The following is a 22433-nucleotide window of genomic DNA, read 5'->3' as shown; positions in this document are numbered from 1 at the left end:
CTGTGGAAGCCGTAGTACTGGAAAAAGCACGACCAATCATTTTAGCCGGCCCGGCTAAAATAACTGGATGGCCTACCTGCCTGTCAGCCTTCCATCTCGTGCACAAACTTATCTCGTGCCCTCATTGGTCATGTGCGCGTTCATGTGTGTTGGAGGAAGGGCTCTGTAAGGAAGTCTGAAGGAAGGGGCAGATTTTTTTCGGCTTCGTACTTTCAAATTCTAGCGCACTCGAGCAGGTTTCTCCATTCTTACCAACCCTACCTTTGAGATGAGCGAACCAGAAGTGGTAAAAATGCTTACTAATATCTGGTTTTAAGACACAGCATGTGCCAATCTATTTGCTCCATATCTTACCCACACATCCTTTTTATATTTGTAAGGAAAACATTACGTAACAAGTGTTTAATCTAATCGCTCTTTAGTCAATAAACATAACAGTCCAGTAAACACGATGGAGTACAGGTAGGTAGCAAACACACTAGAAATGAATTTGTCATATGGGCTGTTTCCCACTGCTCTGTCAAATACCTGCACTCACAGTAACAGACATACAAAAATGGCCAACAACTTAATCATTTCCAAGAATAGCTCCGCTGCACTAAAGTGATACGAGCACTATTTTTTCTGTTTTATTGTGTTGCACTGTTGGAGGAGCCTGTGACCTAAGATTTTCATTGTCATAAGTAACTACACTGTAGCTATGTACGTATGACTAATAAAAGCCTTGAACCTTATTGAAAGATCTGGGCCTTCAAAACCAACCCTTGAAGAATCAACACAAATGATTAAGCTAATGCTAACATAACATTAGCTTAAGACTGGAAGCAGCCATCCAAAAAGTAAAAGGGTTAGGGTTAAGATATTCGAAATACACAAACAAAGGACATAAATATGTGGATGGAGAAAATCTCAGGCACGTCTGATTGGTCGGTTGACCTTAGAATCGTAGAAAGTAATCTCTATACAGTTTTCATAATTAGCATGTCTCGACTATACTCGTTGTGTCGACTCCGAAATGTTGACATCATGTTATATCTCTATTATCTAATATTGAGAGATGTGTGTAGTGTTTTGCTTAAAGTACATACCCAGTCACATTTTTTAGGAACCAGAGCTCTCACCCTTCAAATGAAACATTACTTCTGGAGCATTGTCTCATTGTAGGCGACACACGGCACAGCCTCTTCCTGGCATCATGGTGCTGGTTGCGTCCTTTTCACATCAAGTTGTAGACAGGAAACTGTTGCACTGAAGGCATTCCATTACACTTCCTGCGTTCAAGGAAGGTTACTGAGACAAGCGGAGACACACAGAGCAAACAGGAACTCAGACGTTATCATGAACTGACCCCTCTTTGTTACTCACTCAGCAGCTATTTGAAAAATGTATCTTAAATGTCCCATATTATGCTTTTCCGGTTCTTACCCGTCCCCTTGTGTGTTATGAAGGTTTTTATGCATGTAAACGGTCTGCAGAGTCACAAACCCTCAAAGTACACCCTGTAGGGAGTAAAACTCTAACACAGAAAAGACCTGTCTATGCTGCCCCAGCACACCTCGTTGGAGATTTCTCTTTTTCCATTGTTTTCTTCCTGGGTACAGTGACGTGCCCATACCCAAATGGACCCATTGGTCCAAATAGACCAATCCGCGGACTCCCTCACACACACACACTCAATCTTTTCTCAGCTGCAGCTCCGCCGATTTCTCCTCCCTGAGACGGCGGGACGCGGCGAGGCTGTGAGTCGGTGTGTGAGCACACACAAAAACTCCCAGCCTGGCTGCGGGTGATTGTGTGTGTGTGTGTGTGTGTTCGGGCTGGGTTTTGCTGTGTCTCGCTGTCTCGCAGACAGCCACTGGGCTCATAGGGAAGGGGGGCAGGAGCTCCAACAAGCCGTTTAGGACAGAGAGTGAATACACATACTATACAGCACAATATACATCTATTCTAGTAGACCTCAACAATGGAATTATGATCAGTAGAAATGGCCATGACATGGGACCTTTAAAACTACATGACATTAGTTCTAGGGTTTAGGTTTAATTAGTTATAAAGGATTAAGTCATATTTTATTGATGTATAGATTTATATACACGAGAAAACCATGTACAGCTTTGTTAAACCATATTGGTGTGTGTGTGTGTGCATGTGATAGTGTGTGTTAATCCTCTCAGTCACTACCGCTTTACTAATTCCTTTGCCACAGTAGTGCCCTTACTTCACCCTGCACAGTGAACCGAATTACCTCTATGTGCCCTTTTTTCTCCCTGCTGGTAGTGTGAGATGTGAGACAGCTACACTCTTACACAAACACACATGTACTGCCCACAAAGCCAAACAGCAGGGGCTGTGTAAGTATAGTGAAACTGAGACAGCTAACTTCACAGAACAGCCAGGGGTTGGTTTTAATCTAAACACAGAAATGTGCAGAAAAAAATGGTGTGAGCCAAACCTCTACAGATCAATGTATTAGAAACAGAGATAGGTGTCTCTTTCTTCCCACACAGCCACTCTGCTCGCTGCTAGCTACACAAGCTAACGGTCAAGTTTGGTGTTAGAGGGTCAAGGTTGGCTTGTTGGACCAAATGACATTAGGTTGTGTACAGGTATGTATACACAGTCAAGTTCAGAATGAAAAATAATTTGACGTTTAAATTGAGGAAAAAAGCAAACAGCATTGTCTGTCTTCTGAAATGCAATTTAAACCAAGTTGTAACCCTTAACCTCGAAAAGCAGTCACTGTTTTGTGGCCTTGAAAGTAAACTAGTTTGAACTCTGTGTGAAAATTCTCTAATGTTGTTTTTTAAGAAAAGAAAACGTTGGATGGAGATGGAGAGAACTTTTGTGGCGTGACTTCTGGCACATTTATCTTCTATCTGTCTGAGTTTCATTCTTTGCCCCTCATCCCGCATCTGGGAGTCAGCGGGTCCAGAGGACGGTTCCAGGGTCCATCCTGGATGGAAAGTTTTTGGAAAGCGAAGCGGGCGGCCCCCCTCCCCTACGGGGCCCCTAAGGCTAATGTGATCCCCCCATTTGTGCTCCTGTCATAAAGAATCTACCCGCTAAACCACTTTCCCACCACTAAGAGGATTACTAAGGTAATGCTCCTGAATCAAGAGATGCTCTGGCACATCTAGACAACTGAATTCAATAACGAAGGTAGAAAGCTGGAGTCAGGTGGGTCACACTGGACGCCTTACCTGGACATTTGACATGACTCTCCATAGTTCACAGAGTGCATTTTGTAGGTTAAAAACACAATTTTCTGTTGTTAAAGTCGCCTTGATTATACAGAGTTTTTCTTGCAATTTCTCGTGTCTTCTTTTTAGTTTGTTTCTTGGCAAACCATCAAATAAGTTCTAACGATAGCTCAATTCCAACAATGGACTCTATAGCCTACTACCCAATACAGTTAACATTAATGAAAACATCTTACCCCAGATCTCAAGAAGGCACTGTTTAAACTCCAGGACGTTTTCTGTCCACATCACACTGCCTACAATTGGTTTAGCCATAGCTCCATTTATTTTTTTGGTAGGCAGGAATAGGTTGTAATCGTAAATAGTCAATCCAAGCCGGAGCTCACTGTTGCACAAACTGGACCGTTTACAAACTTAAAGCGATGTTACATTGTACCGTTCGGATATTTTGAGCAGCTTCTTGAGTTTTGTTTCTGGTGCACAAGTTGCACGTTTTGTAGGATATAAAAAAAGTAATGGTAACATGTAATGTAATGGCTTGCACCTTTTTTCTTAAACTGACCAAGGGTAGTTATAGCAAGAAAAGTGCCATGGGAATATGTCCTGAAAACCTTGATTGATATATTCAAGGCAAATCTCCGACAGAGATTCCTGCAGTGATGGTTGTTAGATCATGTTTTCCCACTGTGTTAGAAGGTCGTGTTTACCTAAGGTGTGTTTACGTAGTGACCCTGATCCTGTCGCAGACCTCATGTCCGATCAGGATCAACTATGCCTCTCTCTCTCTCTCTGTGTGTGTGTGTGTGTGTGTGTGTGTGTGTGTGTGTGTGTGTGTGTGTGTGTGTGTGTGTGTGTGTGTGTGTGCCCAAAAGATAACTCACTTCCTCTTTGGCGACTTGTTTGCCTTTCAGTCTGATGGCCACAAGCCTAATTTGTGTCGCCAGCGTCAAAAGGCGGAAGCTTTTGCGCACCCGATTCCCCGCACGCACACACCTACAAAACAAGGAATGTAAGACGGAAAAACATTCCTCCAATTCAAATGTAATTTTTCGTATCTTTTTAAAGTGATATACTGAAAAGGAGCAAAAGAGGCTCCTAATTTTCGGCTCCACAGAAACAAAAGTAAGGTGTCTGGGTTAGGGTTAGGGTCATGAAACACCACGAGTGTTCACATCTCAGCTAACCACGCTCTTCCTTCATAGTGGAGACAACCTATTCGCCCCCTTACACATATGACCCCTGCAGATATTCAGATTTATTTTTTGTTCACACCTAGAGTCAGTGGAGAAAAAAAACATTGACCTGTAAAGAAGGCCGATCACGAGATCTCCTCTTGGTCTGTTTTGTAATAAAGATCCTCCTTAGAGGTTACCTGTTCTGAGAAAACTCACAGGGGGGACGGGGTGAGTAGGGTTGAGGCCAGAAAATCCCCTCTCTAAAGTCAGGGAAAATGAAACGTTAATAAGTGTAGGCTGGGGGGGAGAGGGGCAGGCGGGGAGAGCCAGTGTTAGCGATCTGGTCCAGACGCAGGCAGGGGGCTCGGTGGGAGACTGGCACAGTTAAATACTATGACCTGGGAGGTATTCGTTTGGCCATTTGGCAATGGATTTACTTGAGAAATTGGACTTGTGCCGATTAGGTGATTACTGTAGCTTTGAGGTCAGGGTGATGAAGTCCTTGTACAGTGTGGTGAATCTCACACAAAACACGGGTGTAGTGTATAAACTCTTACAGCATCCAAGAGAGTCAAATGTTTGTTATGGATAAGTCATGGCTTATTGATTTGCCTATATTCACATCCAGCAGACACTGAGAAACATTATCATTCATGTCACTTTTCTGACAACGCAGCAAATTAGTGCAGTATTTATTGTCATTGTATCTCTAAAATGTTCATGTTTTGAACTTGATGAGGAGGAAAAAGGGTTAGGATTCTTCTTTTTTTGTTTACAAGGAGAAACGGGAATTGAATTTGTTTTCAAGAACTGCATCAACATAAGATACCTACAAAGAATGAAAGCAATTAAACATCATTATATGCATATTATTTTTAATTTTTCTCTATTCTTCTTTTATTTTATTACTTACTTTAAATATCAACTTTACAGTTCATACTGCCTGAACATGTAAATAGTTTGAGATATAGTAGGAGGGTATGAATATGTGCACAGGAAGCTGTTTGTGCAGGGACAGGAAACCCCAGACCAAAGCAGAAGCACATCAAACCAAGTGAGGCCAACTTGAGGTGTTTTTATAAGAGAGCTGACTTTTCTCGGAAGACTTCTGGAGGTAAACATTCAAAGAACAATCTTAAAGTAAAAGGTTGAGTGCATGCACCACACAGTGAATAATTAAGAAAATATATTGTTTTTTCTTTGTATTTTTTAGGCAAGATTGCTGTCTGTAGGCTAAGTATGAAGATGCAGCTATCAGACGATAAGTTACTAAAGCTGGATGTAGAAAAAAAGAGACAAATAATCTTGATAAGCATTACATCTTTTTTCTAAAGAAAAGAGTGAAAAGAGTTGGATGAGATTTGTGATTCTCTTCTGACTGGGGTATAAATGTTCTTATTCTCGCCAAGAAAGCACTTATTTCCCAGTGTGTCTAATTCTTGAAACGGTGACTTATTTCCTTATTGCACACAGTCCTCAAAGAATGAGAAAGTACCAGCCATTACATATCACCGGTTGCTTTGTTATTAACAACTTTGAAGGTTTTTTGAGATGTTCAATTCTTCTTCTGCAAGGTCCTCTGGACCTACACTTGCATTTTCAGCAAATCCTTTCCATGTCTAAAGGCAAAAGTAAAGCCTTTATTAAAATCTAAATTCTCCCTTCTCAAGAATACACTGTGGTTCCTCTTGAAAGTGTAACAGGATGTTGTTGTTTTTTGTCACAAATTAAACAAAACAAAACACCCTGAGCAAAAGGCCAGATATATACACTTCACTTTTTACTAAAGTGTTTGCAAGCAGATTCGACTTTCTCACACACACCCACACCCACACACACACACACACACACACACACACACACACACACACACACACACACACACACACACACACACAGTTTAGAGAGCAGCATTGTTGTGGGCCTGCAGACAGAGGCAGCTCATTTGTGCAGACCGTGTTACAGTGGGAGCCTTGTTTCTACACTTCTCACAATCGGCTCTCAATCTACTTGTGAGGCACCACATGACAAAATGAGAACTATCTGTAGCAGCTAATAGAAGCTGTGAGTGTTACAAGTTTTTGGTCCAGTTCTAGAAAAAAAAAAAACGGAACTTGTAAAGCACTAACGCATGAAGCCCATTATCTATTGAGCAGCTGCCAAAGCATAAGCACGTCAGCTGCTTTGCACCAAGTTTAACAACTACAACATACCTGTTGCCAATAGCTACATGGGCATGCTTGAGAAAATGTGTGCTGTACAAGAGATTAAATATATTTTAGATTTCGTGCTTACTTTTGGTGTTAGAGTGTATAGATTTAAAAAAGGTGGACTAACAAATTGTGATTTAACAAATGCAAAAAATATCAATATCTGGGCCCAGGCCAATACAAAGTAGACTTTTAGTCATGGAGTTGCTACCAGGAGTGGAAGGGAAGCGGGAGGAGTAGTTTTGGTGCTAGCCAGGTTCTTTCACCTTTCATTTACTTTCTCCAGATTAGGACGCGCCTTTGTTGTCCGTTCTGACCCCGCCCACTCACACCTGTCTGACCATGCACCACTCCCTGAAATAGGTGCGTAGGTGTAGGCGTGTGCGTGTGTGTGTGTGTGTGTGTGTGTGTGTGTGTGTGTGGGGTGGGGGGGGGTTGTATTTATTGGAGAGAAATAATGTGTTGGGCACTTACATGAGAAATATTCATAAGACACTGTGAGTTAAAGTTCAGTGGATTGAATATTGCGGTTTTTTTCAGAGAGGATTGTAGTAGTGTGTCCCGTTTCGGTTGAGAATAAAAATCCCTACGGCTTATAACACCCCAAGGGAGCTCTGTTGACCAGGAATATGATCATTTTATAAATGTTGATACGTTGGTCATGATTCTCGCAGAATATAAGCCATGCCCGGGGGCAACACATGTCGAAGTGCAGCAGACCTTCTAATGAGATGCCATTTAACTAATCAAGTGCAAGATGATTTATAAGGTGGTGTGTAAGAGGAAATGTTACACTTCTGCAGCACAAACTGTTGACTTTTCACTTTTTGTATCTTTCCCAAAGGGGGAAACAACGATAAAAATGAGGGAGAATCACTTTTTGCTCACAATTCAAAAACGTGTGACAAGTGGTTGTGATCCTGAATCTATAAAGTTCTGGGATCTGAAAGACTACGAAACTGGAAGACTATGGTGTTTTTTGAATTAATAAACTGACACTTTACTAAAGTACAAACAATTTGGTTGTCTCATTCAAGTTGAGGTCACTCTAGACCAAACACTAATGCTGAAAAACCTTGGCTAAAATGTTAGGGAAAAATTGTGGTTTATAGCAATTAAGCTATTGTACATACTTAGGGTCTGACATTAATAATTATAATAATAATAAGGTTCTCAACAACAACATTGATGGTTGGATTCCACCATCTCGACCCCCTTTATTTCTTACCCCTCTAAATAAAGGGCTGATTCCTGCATGGCACTGAACTTTGATAAGCAACACAATTGTTTATTCTAAACATATTCTTTACAGATAATAAGCTGCCTACAAACAATACAAACACATATTTACCATCCATCCTGGTAATACTGCCAAAGAAAAGCTTTGATCAGATTGAAATGATCCTAGCCTCGGTCTGCTAGCCTCCATCTACTTTACTAGTGACATAGAGCAAGAGAGGATGATTTAATCCAAAACTCCCTCCTCTCTTTCTAATTCAGTCTGACCTCCATTCCTATATCCATCCAGCAGTTCAGACCCTCTCCCTCCTCGCTGCCCCTCTTCACTTCACTTCATCCCATCCCTTCCTCAACCCCCCACTCAGCTTTGGATAGCAGGGTTGAGGGGCGTTGGGGGAGGATGAGGAGGGGGATCAAAGTCATCCTGTCGTTTGTTTCCCATTGCCCTACTTTCCTCTGCTGCACCGCTGTAACACATTAGACCATGTGTGGGCCACTGGCCTACAGCACCAACGTGTGTGTGTGTGAGTATATTTACGGTGTAAACACGCTGTATATACACACAGTAGTGTATATACACCCAGTACTATACATGCACATGTGCGTTTATGGGACTGAGAAATTCAGTATTTCTAGAAGTACAGCTCCATAGTGTGGTTGTACACCAACATTATTACAGTAGGTGCATGGATGTGTGTGTGTGTGTGTGTGTGTGTGTGTGTGTGTGTGTGTGTGTGTGTGTGTGGGGTGGCTCTGTCCCTGAGGGGAGAGTGATGCATGCAGGAAGGTAAACTATGCTCTCTCTGTCTGAATGTCTGCCTGTTTGGCTGAANGGGGGGGGGGGTCACAGGGCACCGGTGCTCAAACCACATCCCCCCACCTGCAACCGCTTCAGTTTTCTGATCCATCTTAGATCTGCTGGGTCAAGCTAAAGCCCCAAACAAAGACGTACTCATGTGTGACTGAGGGCAGAGGAATGCACAATACATGTGTGTGTGTGTGTGTGTGTGTGTGCGTGCGTGCGTGCGTGCGTGCGTGCGTGTGTACAGTTTGTAAAAGTCTGTAAATGCAATCCGATTCATTTGAATGTGAGAATATTAATGTAACTTTTATTTTAGGGTTAGTTCATGTTTAAGTTTAGGTTACTGAACTGAAATCTGTATCTAGTTACTGTGCAGTGCAAGTCTTGTGACCCATTAAAGAACACCCGGTTTTTTGCACAATAGCTGAATGATAACAGTCAAATGACAACTGAAACCTGACAACAGAAAAAGGGCAAATGGTTACCCTTTACTAAAAAAAAAAAGAATGGCTGCATTGCAGTATAAATGAAATGTCTGTAAGACGATAGGACAATAGTGCATCTTTGTGAGACTGTATTACAAAATGTGCCTCATCATCGTGATGTGTAATCTGAACTGTCATTGGATCACAAAACCAGAATATCAATTTATGAAGCAGTTCAAGATGTTGACATATGAAGAGCAGAATGATGCCTTTATTGTCTTATGACGTTTTTACCTCCAGTTGATGCAGATACATGATCACGAGCTAAACTCTGACCTCTGATTGTGACACTCGGCAGAAGTACAGATACTAGATGTATTTCTAAACCTTAAACCGGTTGTAATAAGAACATCTTTCATCTCAAGGTAAGACTTTCCAACAAGATACACAAACATTTAAAACAAATGCACATGTTCAACTACAGACAGGAGGAAACAGACCTAGCTAATATAGCAAGTACAATCTCCAGTTAAATGAGCCATCCTACATGTGACATAGGGCCTCTTGACACACACCACCACCGCTCTTACATATTAACCAGACAGTGAGAAGAGTTGTAGTGATGTGTCAGTGTTGAGAATAGGTTGTAGTATTAGGAGCGACAGAAGGAAGTGTTTTATTTATGAGGAATCAAAGGGCAGAGTGACGGTGGACAGGCGGTACACTTCTTAGTCATCCCAACATTAATAATAAACTGGACACTCACACACAGCAGAGGATCAGGATGGCCCCTCGCTGTCACATGACAGAGTGCGTGTGTGTGTGTGTGTGTGTGTGTGTGTGTGTATGTGTGTGTCTGTGTGTGTGTGTCGGCTTTGAAGCTGCACTCAGCCTGATCTGGAGCAAAAGATAGTCAGGACACTTTGAGTTCAGTCCTTAGGCATTGTTGTTCAATTTTTTTTATTTAGAAAGCCTATCATATTTCACTTCCTCATGTAATTGGTCTGACTCTTAACCCATTGAAGTGATTGGTTCAGGCTTGTAGTCATTACTGTTGAGAAAACTGCTTTTGACAACACTCATTTAACAAACTTAACACAGTTGAACCTAAAGGTCAATTTAATGATCAGTCTAAATGTAACCTTATATTGGTCTTATTGTAGTGTTTATGGCTGTCCTGTATTGTTCAAATGTCCGTGCCGCCCAGTCTCCACTGCTCTGTTTGTACACAAAGGCACGTCACTGCTGTGCGTAAAAAAGAGTCCTCCTCCTCCTCCTCCTCCCCCGTCTACTCTCCCTCCTCCTTCTTACTTTCTGGGTCTGGGCTGATGCAATGCTGGTCTTTATAAAAGGGTGAGTCCCACCCCTCCTCCAGCAGAACAGGCTTTTATCCCCGAGCCCACAGCATCTCTTGGAATTTTAATTAGACCTAAATCTTCATTTTTTAGATTTGACGCGTCAGTCTGTTTATTCTAACAGTGTATTTTATTATAACCTTACTTGATCTGTATCAGCTCGTGTTTTGAAGATAAGATCCTGTTCGTTATAGGCCCATTCGTTATTTATTGTACCTTCTTATCCAACATCAATATACTCAGCGATCAGTTGGTTTTGTGAGAGAGAAACAAATCGTCCGGACATTTGTTTCTTTTTTACTGGAAAAGGATTTTACGACCATCCTGCTACATCTCTACAAGGTAAGAATGCCGGCATCTCTTCATTTATTGTCTGTCTGTCTGTCAGGAGTTGCCGGATATAGGCGGCACAGGGTTTGAAGTATCATTGTAAGCTTTCATGTGGAACACGAAATAATAATAATTACCTTAATATCTGCCTGTGGTTTGTATTTTGAATTCCAGTGAATGGAATGTGGATGCGTTGCCACCTCCCCTGTGCTCATTAGTCAACATTGAAAGGTTCTCGCCATTGTAACTGTGTGGATCTCTGTCTAAAGGGCCAGAATTGTCCTTTCCGAGAGGCCTGAGGCTCATTTCCCCAGGTCAGCCCTTATCCAAATAAATAAATAATGAAGCAGAGTGACAGTGATGCTGCAGTGCCTGCTGATTGCCACACAGGTGATTATACAAAGAAAGGCTGAGTGAAAAGTAAATCATGTAAAGCTGCCTCAGTGTTTCATCAGAAAAAGTCTTATTATAAGCCGACACTTTATCAGAGCGCGAGCCTCTGCGCAAAATGGAGAGCCATGTCCATAAAGGGACAACACGTGCCATTGTTTCCATCGGAGTCGGCCATGGAAATAATGTCATTATCTGGATCTGGGAGACGCCTTCTGCTCTCTGTGAGGGTCTGAGTGCAAGCAGTATCCAGCCAAGATACACATGTTTATACAAATAGCCTATATATAGATAGGCCTATGTATATAGCAAATTGTTATAAGAAGAATATCAGCATGCTTTGCCTTATTGTCAGAAAAGTCTGCTTAAAAATAAATGTCTTGTGTAGGAAAACAAAGACACGCCCTGTTTGCAATACACTTAAAACACTCAAAAATGATTTCGTAGACAAATGTGCGCAAAGTCGGCGCGTAATGCGGGTTTTTGTCGCTCCGCACTACAGTGGGCTAATGTGGACTCGGATGCCGGCTGGTATTTTTCCACTGTCGGTGCGTCACCACCCTTTACCCCCCCCTCCCCCTGGTCTCCCTCCCCGCTCCAACCCCTCCTTCCTCCAAACAAGAGTCACATGGTCTCAGATTCATGAGGAGGGCTGCGGTCGAGCGCCTGCCCACTCCAATATTTATTATTGAAAGGGAGCGTGAACGTGCCAAGCTAGAATTGTGAAATAATTAATCATATCAACTAAAAACAATGTCTCTTTTGCTGCTTTCAAATAGACAGCATGAAACAAACCGCTGCCAAAACGGAGATGAGCCGTTTCAACATCTCTCCTGAAGAAGACAGCTGCAGCTCCAACAGCAACGAGTACCCCTACCCCGACTGCCCCAAGAAGGTCCCTCTGGGCAGGTGAGACTGAATGCTTTTTAATGTCTAAACATGTTAGAAATAATTCTACAGTATGTTCTCTAAATTCCCTTTTTCTTTCTTCTCCTCCAAAGCCCTCTCTCTGACCTGGAGGCAGAGAGTCAAAACTTCCTCCCTGAACACAACCTGGGCAAGAAGAAGTATGAGACTGAATATGTAAGAGCATCTCTCTCTCTCTCTCCACACGTGAATCCTCTTTGATGTCATTTTGTCCTAACTCCCTGAACCTCACATTTTCCCCACAGCACCAGGGCAATGCTTCCTTTGGCATGTCAGTCTTCAACCTGGGAAACGCCATCATGGGCAGTGGCATCCTGGGTCTGGCCTATGCCATGGCCAACACCGGCATCGCCCTGTTTGTGTACGTTTTTCTTTATCAATACATTGTCTTCTCAGCTTTTTCTCGGCGAAATGGAGAGTTCAAATGCTGATGTGGTTGGGATGAGTTATCCTGTTACAATACAGTCCTATCACAGGAGGAGGTGTGTGTGGTTGTGTGTGTTCACTCTGTAGCCGCTTGACCCTGAGCAGCAGATTACAGCAGGGTCGAGAGTTTAGCAATGCTCATCGCTGCAGTTTGAGTATTGGCTATAATGTTTACTTTAGATAAAACTGTGGAAATTGTTCCTTTCTGGTGGGAAGGAAAACCCCACTTTGAGCAGCCTTTTTCCCTGAATCATACATAAGAAACACAAGCTTTCAGAAGGCATACACCAGCTAAAGAAAGCCCAGTGAAGTTTATTTTTAAGCAACACTGTCAGAGTATACATGCACTAATAGTAGGTTAGATTGCGTTGGGCACCACCCTATTGCGGTTGTATGTCAGTTAACAATCACAGGGAGAGGGAGTGTCAGGAGAAGCAGCTTAGACGAGCTAATCCTGCCGCATTTGGGCCAGAGTTATGTAAACCAGGCTCGCAGGAGATCATGAATGGGGCACGGCGCGCTTCAACGGCAGCCAGCAGTTGACCTATCGGAGCTTTACATAGGCACGAAGTTGGAGATTAGAAACTGTGTCTGTTTGCGTTTCCAAACACTGTCTGGTGCGCTTCTCCTCAGCAAGTACGTCACAAAGAGTTAAGCAAGCTTTGCAGAACAAACCACGCTCCAGGAAAGGCCATCCAAAGCATATATTTGTTGAGTGGCAGCTTATAAAGCCACAAGATATCAATTGGTATGATGTCAGCGGCAGGTAGGAAACGTTTTAATAGCACCGCTATAAATGGCTTTGAGATTAATTTTCACCTAGACTATTAATACCCTTTCACATATCGGTCGCTATGCAGCATCCCCAGGGTGCTAAGAGGATCCCGTACGGGGACACCTTTCGCCCTTTGTCACCCTGCTAATGCTGCTCGTGACCCCGAAGAAACCTGCAGACTGATGCTGCTTTCAAGGTCTTCGCTGATATTAGTTTTTATCACAGCAGATGGTCAGGTGTTGACTTGTTGAGTTAAGCAGAAATGTATGAAATCGTCTCGTGCTGCTGGCGGTCATGAGGATTGAGTAATTGTTGTGGGAGACATCTTCTGCACGCCAGGCGGATGGCTGTCTGACCTTCACGTTGACTAAATGTCAAAGTGTTTGTTTGCCGCAGCAACCAGAATACATTTGTCATTGAATTGGCCTTTAAAGCTCCTTGGTCATTTCTAAAGATCAGCACATCTAACAGCAAAGTACTTCAGCATCGATTAGGAACCGTTTGTAAAAAATGTTTCCATCTTTCCTTTTGATATCCTCTCTCCATCAGCTAAAGATCCCTCTTGTTTGTTTACAGGATCCTCCTCGTGTCCGTCGCCATCTTCTCCTTGTATTCTGTCCACTTGCTGCTAAAGACAGCCCACGAAGGAGGTGAGTCCTGAGACAGTCCTGTGTCCATTCTTTACAGTGGTCTCTTGAGGTATTTTATGAAAGCTAAATACTTCCATCTTTGTCAAAGGTGCATTGGTGTACGAGCAGCTGGGTTACAAAGCCTTCGGGATGCCAGGGAAACTCGCTGCTTCTATCTCCATCACCATGCAGAACATCGGAGGTAAGCAACTTTTCGCATTGCGTCTTTTCAGATGCATTATGTTATCCACCTGTCCGTCTGCGTCTCAATGGACTGCATGGTGAATAATAAATTGGTTTATTTGGAGCTTGGAACATAAAGATTTCCTGTAAACAACTTTTAGACATCACTATTTTTGTAATGGAGTTCACCTGATTACTTACCTTGCATTTCTTCTGTTTGCAGCCATGTCAAGCTACCTCTACATCGTAAAATACGAGCTGCCCATCGTCATCCAATCCTTTATGGGAGAGAATGGGTGAGTGAGAAAATGTGGTTTGATTCATTTTAGTTAACAGTAACGGAAAAAAAGCACAGACATTTGAAAGAACCTAGACTGAAACCACATTGGTGTAAAACCACAAATAATTGTTTGTCTGACCACATTTCCATTAAATGTGTGAGAAGAGAGGTGTCTGGCTGAGGAACAGCTGCATTTGTTTAGATTGTGACTCGGGTCTAACCATCAGAAAATGTAGGTGTTGTTTCCGGCATCATTATCACCACCTTTTAATAAAGACAAGCGTAAGATTCACATCTAAATGGTAGGGCGGTTGTGAGAGGCAAGAGGAACGCCTGGCAGAGACACTCGAGGTGAAGAGGCACATTGAGCAAAATGGCTGCCGGTTGTTTTTGAAGTGCTGAGTGTTGGAGAAGGGGAAGCAGTTTCTTTGTCCTTTTGTTGGCGGGGAGGGAGGGACGGACTGCGGCCCTTCAAAGAGCCCTTTTAGGAGAAGATGTAGTCCGTGCTGCATCGAGACGGAGCACGCCATGAGCTCACAGCGACCTCGCTTCAAGTTTAAAAAATTGATGTGTTCGCTGCTTTGTTGAATCTATTTCTGTGAGCGATGCAGTCATCCTGTGCAGGCCACTGTGTGTCAGCTGATCAGGCGTGAAGATGTAAAAAAGAGAACTCTGACAGACGAGTGGCTTTAATGCCATGTTTTCTGCACAGCGGCCACCATTTTATATATTTATATATATTCTGGGTGGGAAATGATTTTAAAGTTTTTCAAATAAAGATGTATGGGGAAAATGTGTGTTTAAGTATGATTCATCACTTACATTACAGAGCAGAGCTTGTAAACCTTGAAACATCTAGTGGACCTCTTATGAGCTGTGCAAAATATTTAAAATATTAATATTAAAAAAAAAAGCAAAAATGCAATTGGACAGTCACCTACGAATAAATGTATTGTCTTTGTTGCTGCTGTTTACAATTCCTGTGATGCTGCTGTTTGTCTTCCTCCATTCCTTAATGTCTAACTTTTACTTGTTTTATGTTTCAGAGCATGGTACACTAACGGAGACTACCTGGTGATAATGGTGACGTTCATCATTATCCTGCCCCTGTCACTGCTAAGGAACCTGGGTAAGTGGGTGTGTGTGTGTTTGTATTTCTCCATAGGGTAAGAGGCATCTGTGCAAGTCTCAAAATGTTCAGAGCTCAGAGTGAAATCATAAAAAGAAAACCGAGGAAGATTCTGCAGCTTTAAAATTGGAAAAAAAACAAACAGAAGCTCATGTGTCTGTTTTTTTCCACCCTTCAGGTTACCTTGGTTACACCAGTGGTCTGTCCCTTCTCTGCATGGTGTTCTTCCTGATTGTGGTGAGTACCTGCTTCTGTTTACTCACACACACACACACACACACACACACAGTGGGGTTTCAGTTTGGTTTTGTTTCCCTTGTGAGCTAGATTTGTTCAAACAGAAACTATTGTCACATTGTTTTCTAATAAGCTTGTCTTGTCCTCCAGGTGATCATCAAGAAGTTCCAGATCCCGTGCCCCCTCCCCCAGGACATGAACGCTCTGAATGAGACGATCAGCAAAGTCCTGAACACCACCCTGTCCCTACTGAACAACAGCGCCATGGACTACAGCGATGACCCCTGCACACCAAAATACTTTGTCTTCAACTCTCAGGTAAACACGCTATATCTGGAGAAGACCCTGTACCAGTAGAGTCTCTCCCTTAACACATTTCTTTCAGAATACTTTTGGCATAAGTATTGAATTTGTTGTTTTAATTTACAGACTGTCTACGCCGTTCCCATCCTGACCTTCGCCTTCGTGTGCCACCCCGCCATCCTGCCCATGTACGAGGAGCTGAAAGAGTGAGTGAACCCTTCTTTCATTTCAATCCACAGCTGCTTTCTTATCATGTTTGTTAAGAGTTTGACTCACACCAACATAAGAGCTGGAGTCTAAATAAAACCCGCCATCTTCTCCCCATCTAAACAGCCGTTCCCGCCGAAAGATGCAGAACGTGGCTAACGTGTCCTTCCTGTCCATGTTCATCATGTACCTGCTGGCTGCCCTCTTCGGATATCTGACTTTCAACCGTGAGTCTCATATCTTATTCATCTTTTATTTCATTCTAAAATGGAGCAACTGTCACAAAACCCAACTTTAGCTGAATGGTCTGATTCTGATATTGCAAAACATTCCCAAATTCTTCAAGAACAAATGATTGATGAGTGGGTTCACAAGCGGTCAGTGACCCTGAGTAGAGTTATGCAAGAGTGTGAACAAGTCTCTGGACGCAGCTGCACAATCTGCCACCAATGTTTGTTATGGCAGTGACTTCTGAACATCGGAAATGTTCCCAGCACATCAAACCCGTCATACAAGAGCTTGACAATCAGAAAAAGCGTCATGAACGACGCACACTCTGAGTTAGAGCATGTCTGGATTTAGAAACCTTTGTTCATACCTGCCTGTCTGGGCTTTCCAGCTTTGAACAACGTAGTACACATACCAAAAGAGCGGGAACGAAGTCAGGACGAGAGCTTTTTGTTTCACAAACCGGATTGCTTAAGTCAAAGCAGGTTTTGTACCAACAAGTATTCACCTTTTAGGCTCTAATTAAGCTTTTTTAATGCTAAAGTATATTGCTGTTTGTTTAGATGTTCTCCAAAATATAAAAGTCTACAGTTCTATTTGAGGCTGTATTTTCACACCTGCGTTCTAAATGTTGAATTATCAGACCAGCTTAGATGGATGGATCATATTTGGAGGAAAATTAGAAACACAAGGAATATTCTTGATATTATTCAAAACACATATTTAAGCTTTAAGGTTTTTTACTTGATCCTATGCATGTCTTTATAAACGTGCCATGTTAGTGAATGGAGCTGCAGGTGGTCCAGGTCTAAAGACTCTCTGCTGTCTCTCTCCTCAGTGCAAGTGGAGCCCGAGCTGCTGCACACATACTCCAAGGTCTACAAGGCCGACGTGCTCCTGCTGATCGTGCGTCTGGCCGTGCTGACCGCCGTCACCCTCACCGTGCCCGTGGTGCTCTTCCCTGTACGTGTCCCAGAGATCCAGCTCCTCTTCTCACGCCTCTTGAGAGTTTTCCGGCTTGTGGAGGCTAACCTCTCTTTTTGTCTCTCTCTGCGTAGATTCGTACCTCCGTCAACCAGCTGCTGTGCGCCTCTAAGGAATTCAGCTGGATCCGCCACACCATCATCACCGTGGTGCTTCTGGCTAGCACCAACTGTCTGGTCATCTTCGTCCCCACCATTAGGGACATCTTCGGCTTCATCGGTAAAATGACGATTCTTATCCTATACGTTTCAGTGCCTTGAGAACCATGCGAAATACAAAATGTGACTTAAATGCTAAATATCTTCCCTCACACAGGCGCCTCTGCTGCTGCCATGCTCATCTTCATCCTGCCCTCGGCTTTCTACATCAAACTGGTGAAGAAGGAGTCCATGAAGTCTGTGCAGAAGATTGGGGTGAGTCTCTACATTAGTTTCAGACTCCTGAAGTCATTTTGAAGCAACACCAGAGGTCGCGTTAACCGAATATTTTCAGTCTATGATGGAATTTTTCCAAGAATGACGGAAAAATCTGAAAGCAGTCCGTCATTTTGACAGATTAGAACACAACTCGGAACAGCGCCAAAATGTCCACCAGCGGCCCACATTATATTACATCCTTAGTGGCCAGGTCGACTGAGGGCGATCTATTGTACTCTACTGTAACTATTATTTAGTCATTCACACCCCTGTCCAGTTGGTGGCGAGTGTGTGCATATTAAGTAGCTATTGTCTAGTCTTGTATTTGACCTTGTTGATTACCTCGTTGTTTAATTTAACCGGCTTTAGCAATCGCAAAATGTCACGGCAGCTGAGTGTCCGAAGCTTTTTTAATAAGCCCAGTAATTGTGCTGGTGTGGATAAACGAGGTGAAAAAAGAGGGATTGATGCAGTGGAGGATGAAGGACAAGCCAGTAAGACTAAAACTGACAACGTTCAGCCAGCAGCAGAGGGACAAGCAAGTGGCAAGGAAAATCATTCATATTCGTTTTGATATGAAAAGTGACTTCACGGTCGGTGTCTCTGTTCATCTTTTTTTTTCTCCATGCCCTTAAAAGTTCTGTGTGAATCATAAAAAAAAGAATGAATGAATATTTGCTGCTTAGTACCCAAACACACATATTAAATATGTTTCATCATTAAAACATGAAAAAATAAAATGACGGGTAATCATGGATTATGAAAAAAGTCTAACGCAACCACTGAGCAACACATATCTCATTTTACCCGTTAAGAAAGAATGAATGGTAGCCAGCAGGCTGTTGGCATTAGTGTATGGATGTAAGTGTGAATGGGTATATTTTGGCATGTAGTGTAAAACTAAAAGACTAAATATAAATGCAAATCACAATTAGTAGTTGTAAAGGGCGTTGTGTGTCTGACCGTTTCGTAAATGTTTCGTTTCTCCAGGCCACTGCCTTCCTGATATTAGGCTTCATGGTGATGACCGGCAGCATGACCCTCATCGTCCTGGACTGGATCCAAAGAGCCGGAGTTGAACACGGAGACGGACACTAAAGACAGGAGACTGCTGCGACTGCAACCAACAAAAGATAGAGAAAACTGTAAGAGTAGGAAAAACACAAGAACTCACTCGATGCTCAGCTTCCACTCCCTGAGCCACCAACCATGCCATTCCAAGAGAATGTATCGAACTTTGTACAGTATGCTGTTTTAGGCCACAAAGATGGTGTTTTAATTGTTTTTTCTCTTTTTAATGTATCTTTCTTTGAGTATCGTTTTCATTTTCGCCCTTTTGTAGTTATGGTACAGCTGAGAACAAATATTTGAAGGTGCCTCAAAGCAGAGATAGTGGTAGAGTTCAAACGCGGCTGACACACTGGTACGCCGTTGTGTGTGTGTGTGTGTGTGTGGCTGTGACCCCCGACTCGTCCTGCTGAGAAACTCCCCGAGAAGTACAGGAGGCAGCAGACCTGATGTTCGTCTTTCTCCAGGATGAATGCGTTCCTTCCAACGTTTGTCGTTTGTTTTTTCCCATTTGCCAAAAATGTGTTTGTTAAGCATCTTTGTATATTGAGAAGCACTTACTGTTCAGCACACTTGTGGAGAGAAAGCAGACAGGGGCAAGGCCTACTACATTGCCTTTTCAGTATTGGCACCAAGGCTCTGTGAACTTGCTTATTGTATCAGATTTCCTAGTAAAAGCATTATGAGTGAACAGAACCTGCCCGACACTGGGAGCTGAGAGGGCCTCACAAGAGGACTCTGCAAATGATTTACTCTGTATAACCTGCTGAATATGGACACTACTGCTTTGAGTCCTGGAGGCCGCCCAGCCTTCAGGAGCAACATTAACATTTTTTTCTTAATGGAAGAATATTTTGCATTTTACCACATGCCGTGGTTGTAATATACCTGTTAAACTTGCAAGAACAAAAAAACTAAAACGAAAGGTGTGCTCTGGATACTGACAACCAAACAACAGAGAAAGCTAAAGAGAGTGTCTGTCACAACATTTGAAGTGTTTTGCAGAAAAAAATTGAGATATTTCACAACAAAGAACTTGAAAACTCGACGTGGATTTGTTTGCCCGTTGAAATGTGAATCTGTCATCTGACACTGTGCTTCCAGCGTTAACTGTACACATCACCATACTGTTATTGTCCAACATCTATTTATGGAAGACCGTGAAATCAATGTAATTTAATCTATTTTACTATATTTATATAATATTGTATGTACATATATATATGTATATATATATATCTATTGAGTTCAACTGTATATACGCTTTGTTTTGTTTGAACTTTCTTTTTTTTTACAATATTGCATTGGAGCTGTAAAACAAAAGCGAACCCCCCCACCCCGCTGGTGAATCTTTGATATTGAAACACTGTTCCTCTCTGTAAAGACTGACTGAATGAAGACTGTGCTACATGTGAAGCCACCGATACAACAGCAGCAAACTCGTGTCCTTTATGGCCCCTGGCACAGAGCCAGTTCAGCGAAATGTTTCTTTATGCACATCATGGTTGTAGAGAACGTCAGCCGTCTCTGGACCTCAGGAGCAAAGAGGGCTTTGCCCACCAGTGTTACACTCTTGTTTCAATGAAACACTATGTACATGCTGTAAATATTGTCCAATTAAAATAGATGAAGATAATCTAATAACACCTTGGTGTTCTGTGTCCTGTGTCAGCATTTCTTTGTCTCAAGAATGTGATTTATTAAGGTTAGTTATTAACAATGTTTAAAATATCTGCTGCTTAGATTGATGGTCAACCAACATAGAGGATTCCAGGGGGGACAGGAAAAAAAAGGATTCTTCAAAGAAAAGGCTTTACCAAATAAGAAGAGCTTTGCCATATCTTCTAAGAAGGATAAAGGAAAGAGAAAAGTAAAATATGTCTTATTTTGTCACATTCTGCTTTAATGTAGTTTACAATTTCCACATTTAACATGGATTCAGGCACTCTGAATTAGATTTTTGCAATTTCCGAGACGCAGAAACTTTTAGAAAGCACTACCTCATGTAAGATATCATCTATTGATCAACAGAATTCAACCTAAACACATTTTCTGCTTAATCACTAAGTTAGAAACTGTAATACGTCAATACATCACTTCGAAACAATGGAGGACACATTTAGAGAGGGTTAGAGGAAGATGTAATTACAATATAGCCTACTGTAGTTGGTTTACAGTGCAACTATGTTTAGGTATCCAAATTGTAATGACATCTGATACGGGAATGAGAACACGTTTGTTTGTTTCTGCATTTACAGAGTGCTATAAATGCAAAGGCCAACATATCTTTTTACTTAATGAAAATTAAAGTGTGAAATACAAGATGTATAAAGGCGTCTTGGTGTACATTTGTAATGCAAAAATAAAATGTTTAGCTTTTGAATTGAGCGTTTGCTTGTTCAAGATATAAGATATGTTGTGTATGTTTTTGGATTTTGGGTGTGCTGTTTTGACAAAGAGCGCACTAGTTTCAGTAATTGTGTTTTAACAATAGTTGAAAAAGCAGCTTCCACACTCATAACTAGTAGTTAGTGATGATAAACACGACAACAATGGATGTCAAAGAAAACCCCCGTCATTTTGTTATCTTTTACTTACTAAGATTTTAAAATTATATTTTTTGGGCGGATTTTCACATTACTCTATCGTTAAAATAGATGTTAGACAGAGAAAAGGGAGAAGAGCTGGCATAGAACCAAGCGCAGCTGCCAATGCTCACCTTCTGTATTTATTTTTAATATTCATTTTAAACTCATAAAGATAAGTTTACCGAGTGAATAAAAGATATATTTACTCCGTGCCTTCCACAAATGAAGTGAATAACTGTCATAATTGTTTTTATTCTCCGACAGCAGACTTCCGTTTCTCCTGGCACTAACACATTTTAGCTAGACGACGCTGCCCCCTAGTGGACACCATTTGTATCCCACACAAGTTCTTCAACACAACTCTGATAACACATGCTGTTCTTAAGTGATAAAACATGCCAGAAAGATAAACACTGACCTGCAATCCGTGTGAATTTGACACAGTTGTATATGTTGTTCACATTAAAAGTCTGCAACCCGCATAGCTGATTTCCTTTGCCTGGTTGATTGACTCGTCCTGGTAAGTAACACAGTGACAAGCTGAAGTCAATTAAGTGATAAGTAACTAATTATGCACACCTGCGCTTTCAACATATCTACAGTAAAATAGAAGAAACTATTCTTATTCACCAATATTTCTAACATAACTTCACCTACTGTCAACCTGAGGTCTACCAGACAGGAAGGAGTTTTTTAAGTCCAACTATCAATATATGCTGACATAAGTATATAAGACTAATAATGTGTAAAGAAATGAGGTGATAAAAAAGCTGTTTAATGACCAATATCTGCAGTCTGAAGGGAACCAGGGTACTTTTCGGTTTTGCAGATCTATCTGGTGTTGTTCACTACCAATTAAGCTTTATGAAAGGTTGATTGAAAGCAGTAGTTGCTGACTTTACAAGCTTTATATGGAGTTTCAGCACA

The 22433-nt window shown here is 42.0% G+C and overlaps 1 protein-coding gene across 1 annotated transcript; it reads left to right on the top strand.

The window, feature by feature from the left end:
* Positions 1 to 10422: 10422 nt before the first annotated feature.
* On the top strand, positions 10423 to 20564 carry slc38a2 (solute carrier family 38 member 2). The gene is made up of 16 exons (XM_010796421.1): positions 10423 to 10748; positions 11906 to 12035; positions 12128 to 12209; positions 12299 to 12414; positions 13831 to 13904; positions 13993 to 14085; positions 14290 to 14362; positions 15393 to 15475; positions 15654 to 15712; positions 15863 to 16030; positions 16142 to 16221; positions 16349 to 16449; positions 17289 to 17413; positions 17509 to 17653; positions 17750 to 17847; positions 18841 to 20564. Exons 2-16 carry the CDS (start codon positions 11911 to 11913, stop codon positions 18946 to 18948), a joined length of 1530 nt encoding a protein of 509 aa, XP_010794723.1. The 5' UTR covers positions 10423 to 10748; positions 11906 to 11910; the 3' UTR covers positions 18949 to 20564.
* Positions 20565 to 22433: the final 1869 nt, after the last annotated feature.

This window comes from Notothenia coriiceps, unplaced genomic scaffold (genome assembly GCF_000735185.1).
Source record: "Notothenia coriiceps isolate Sejong01 unplaced genomic scaffold, NC01 NC01_scaffold00037250, whole genome shotgun sequence".
Taxonomy (NCBI): domain Eukaryota; kingdom Metazoa; phylum Chordata; class Actinopteri; order Perciformes; family Nototheniidae; genus Notothenia; species Notothenia coriiceps.
This window is presented reverse-complemented; position numbering and strand designations above follow the sequence as displayed.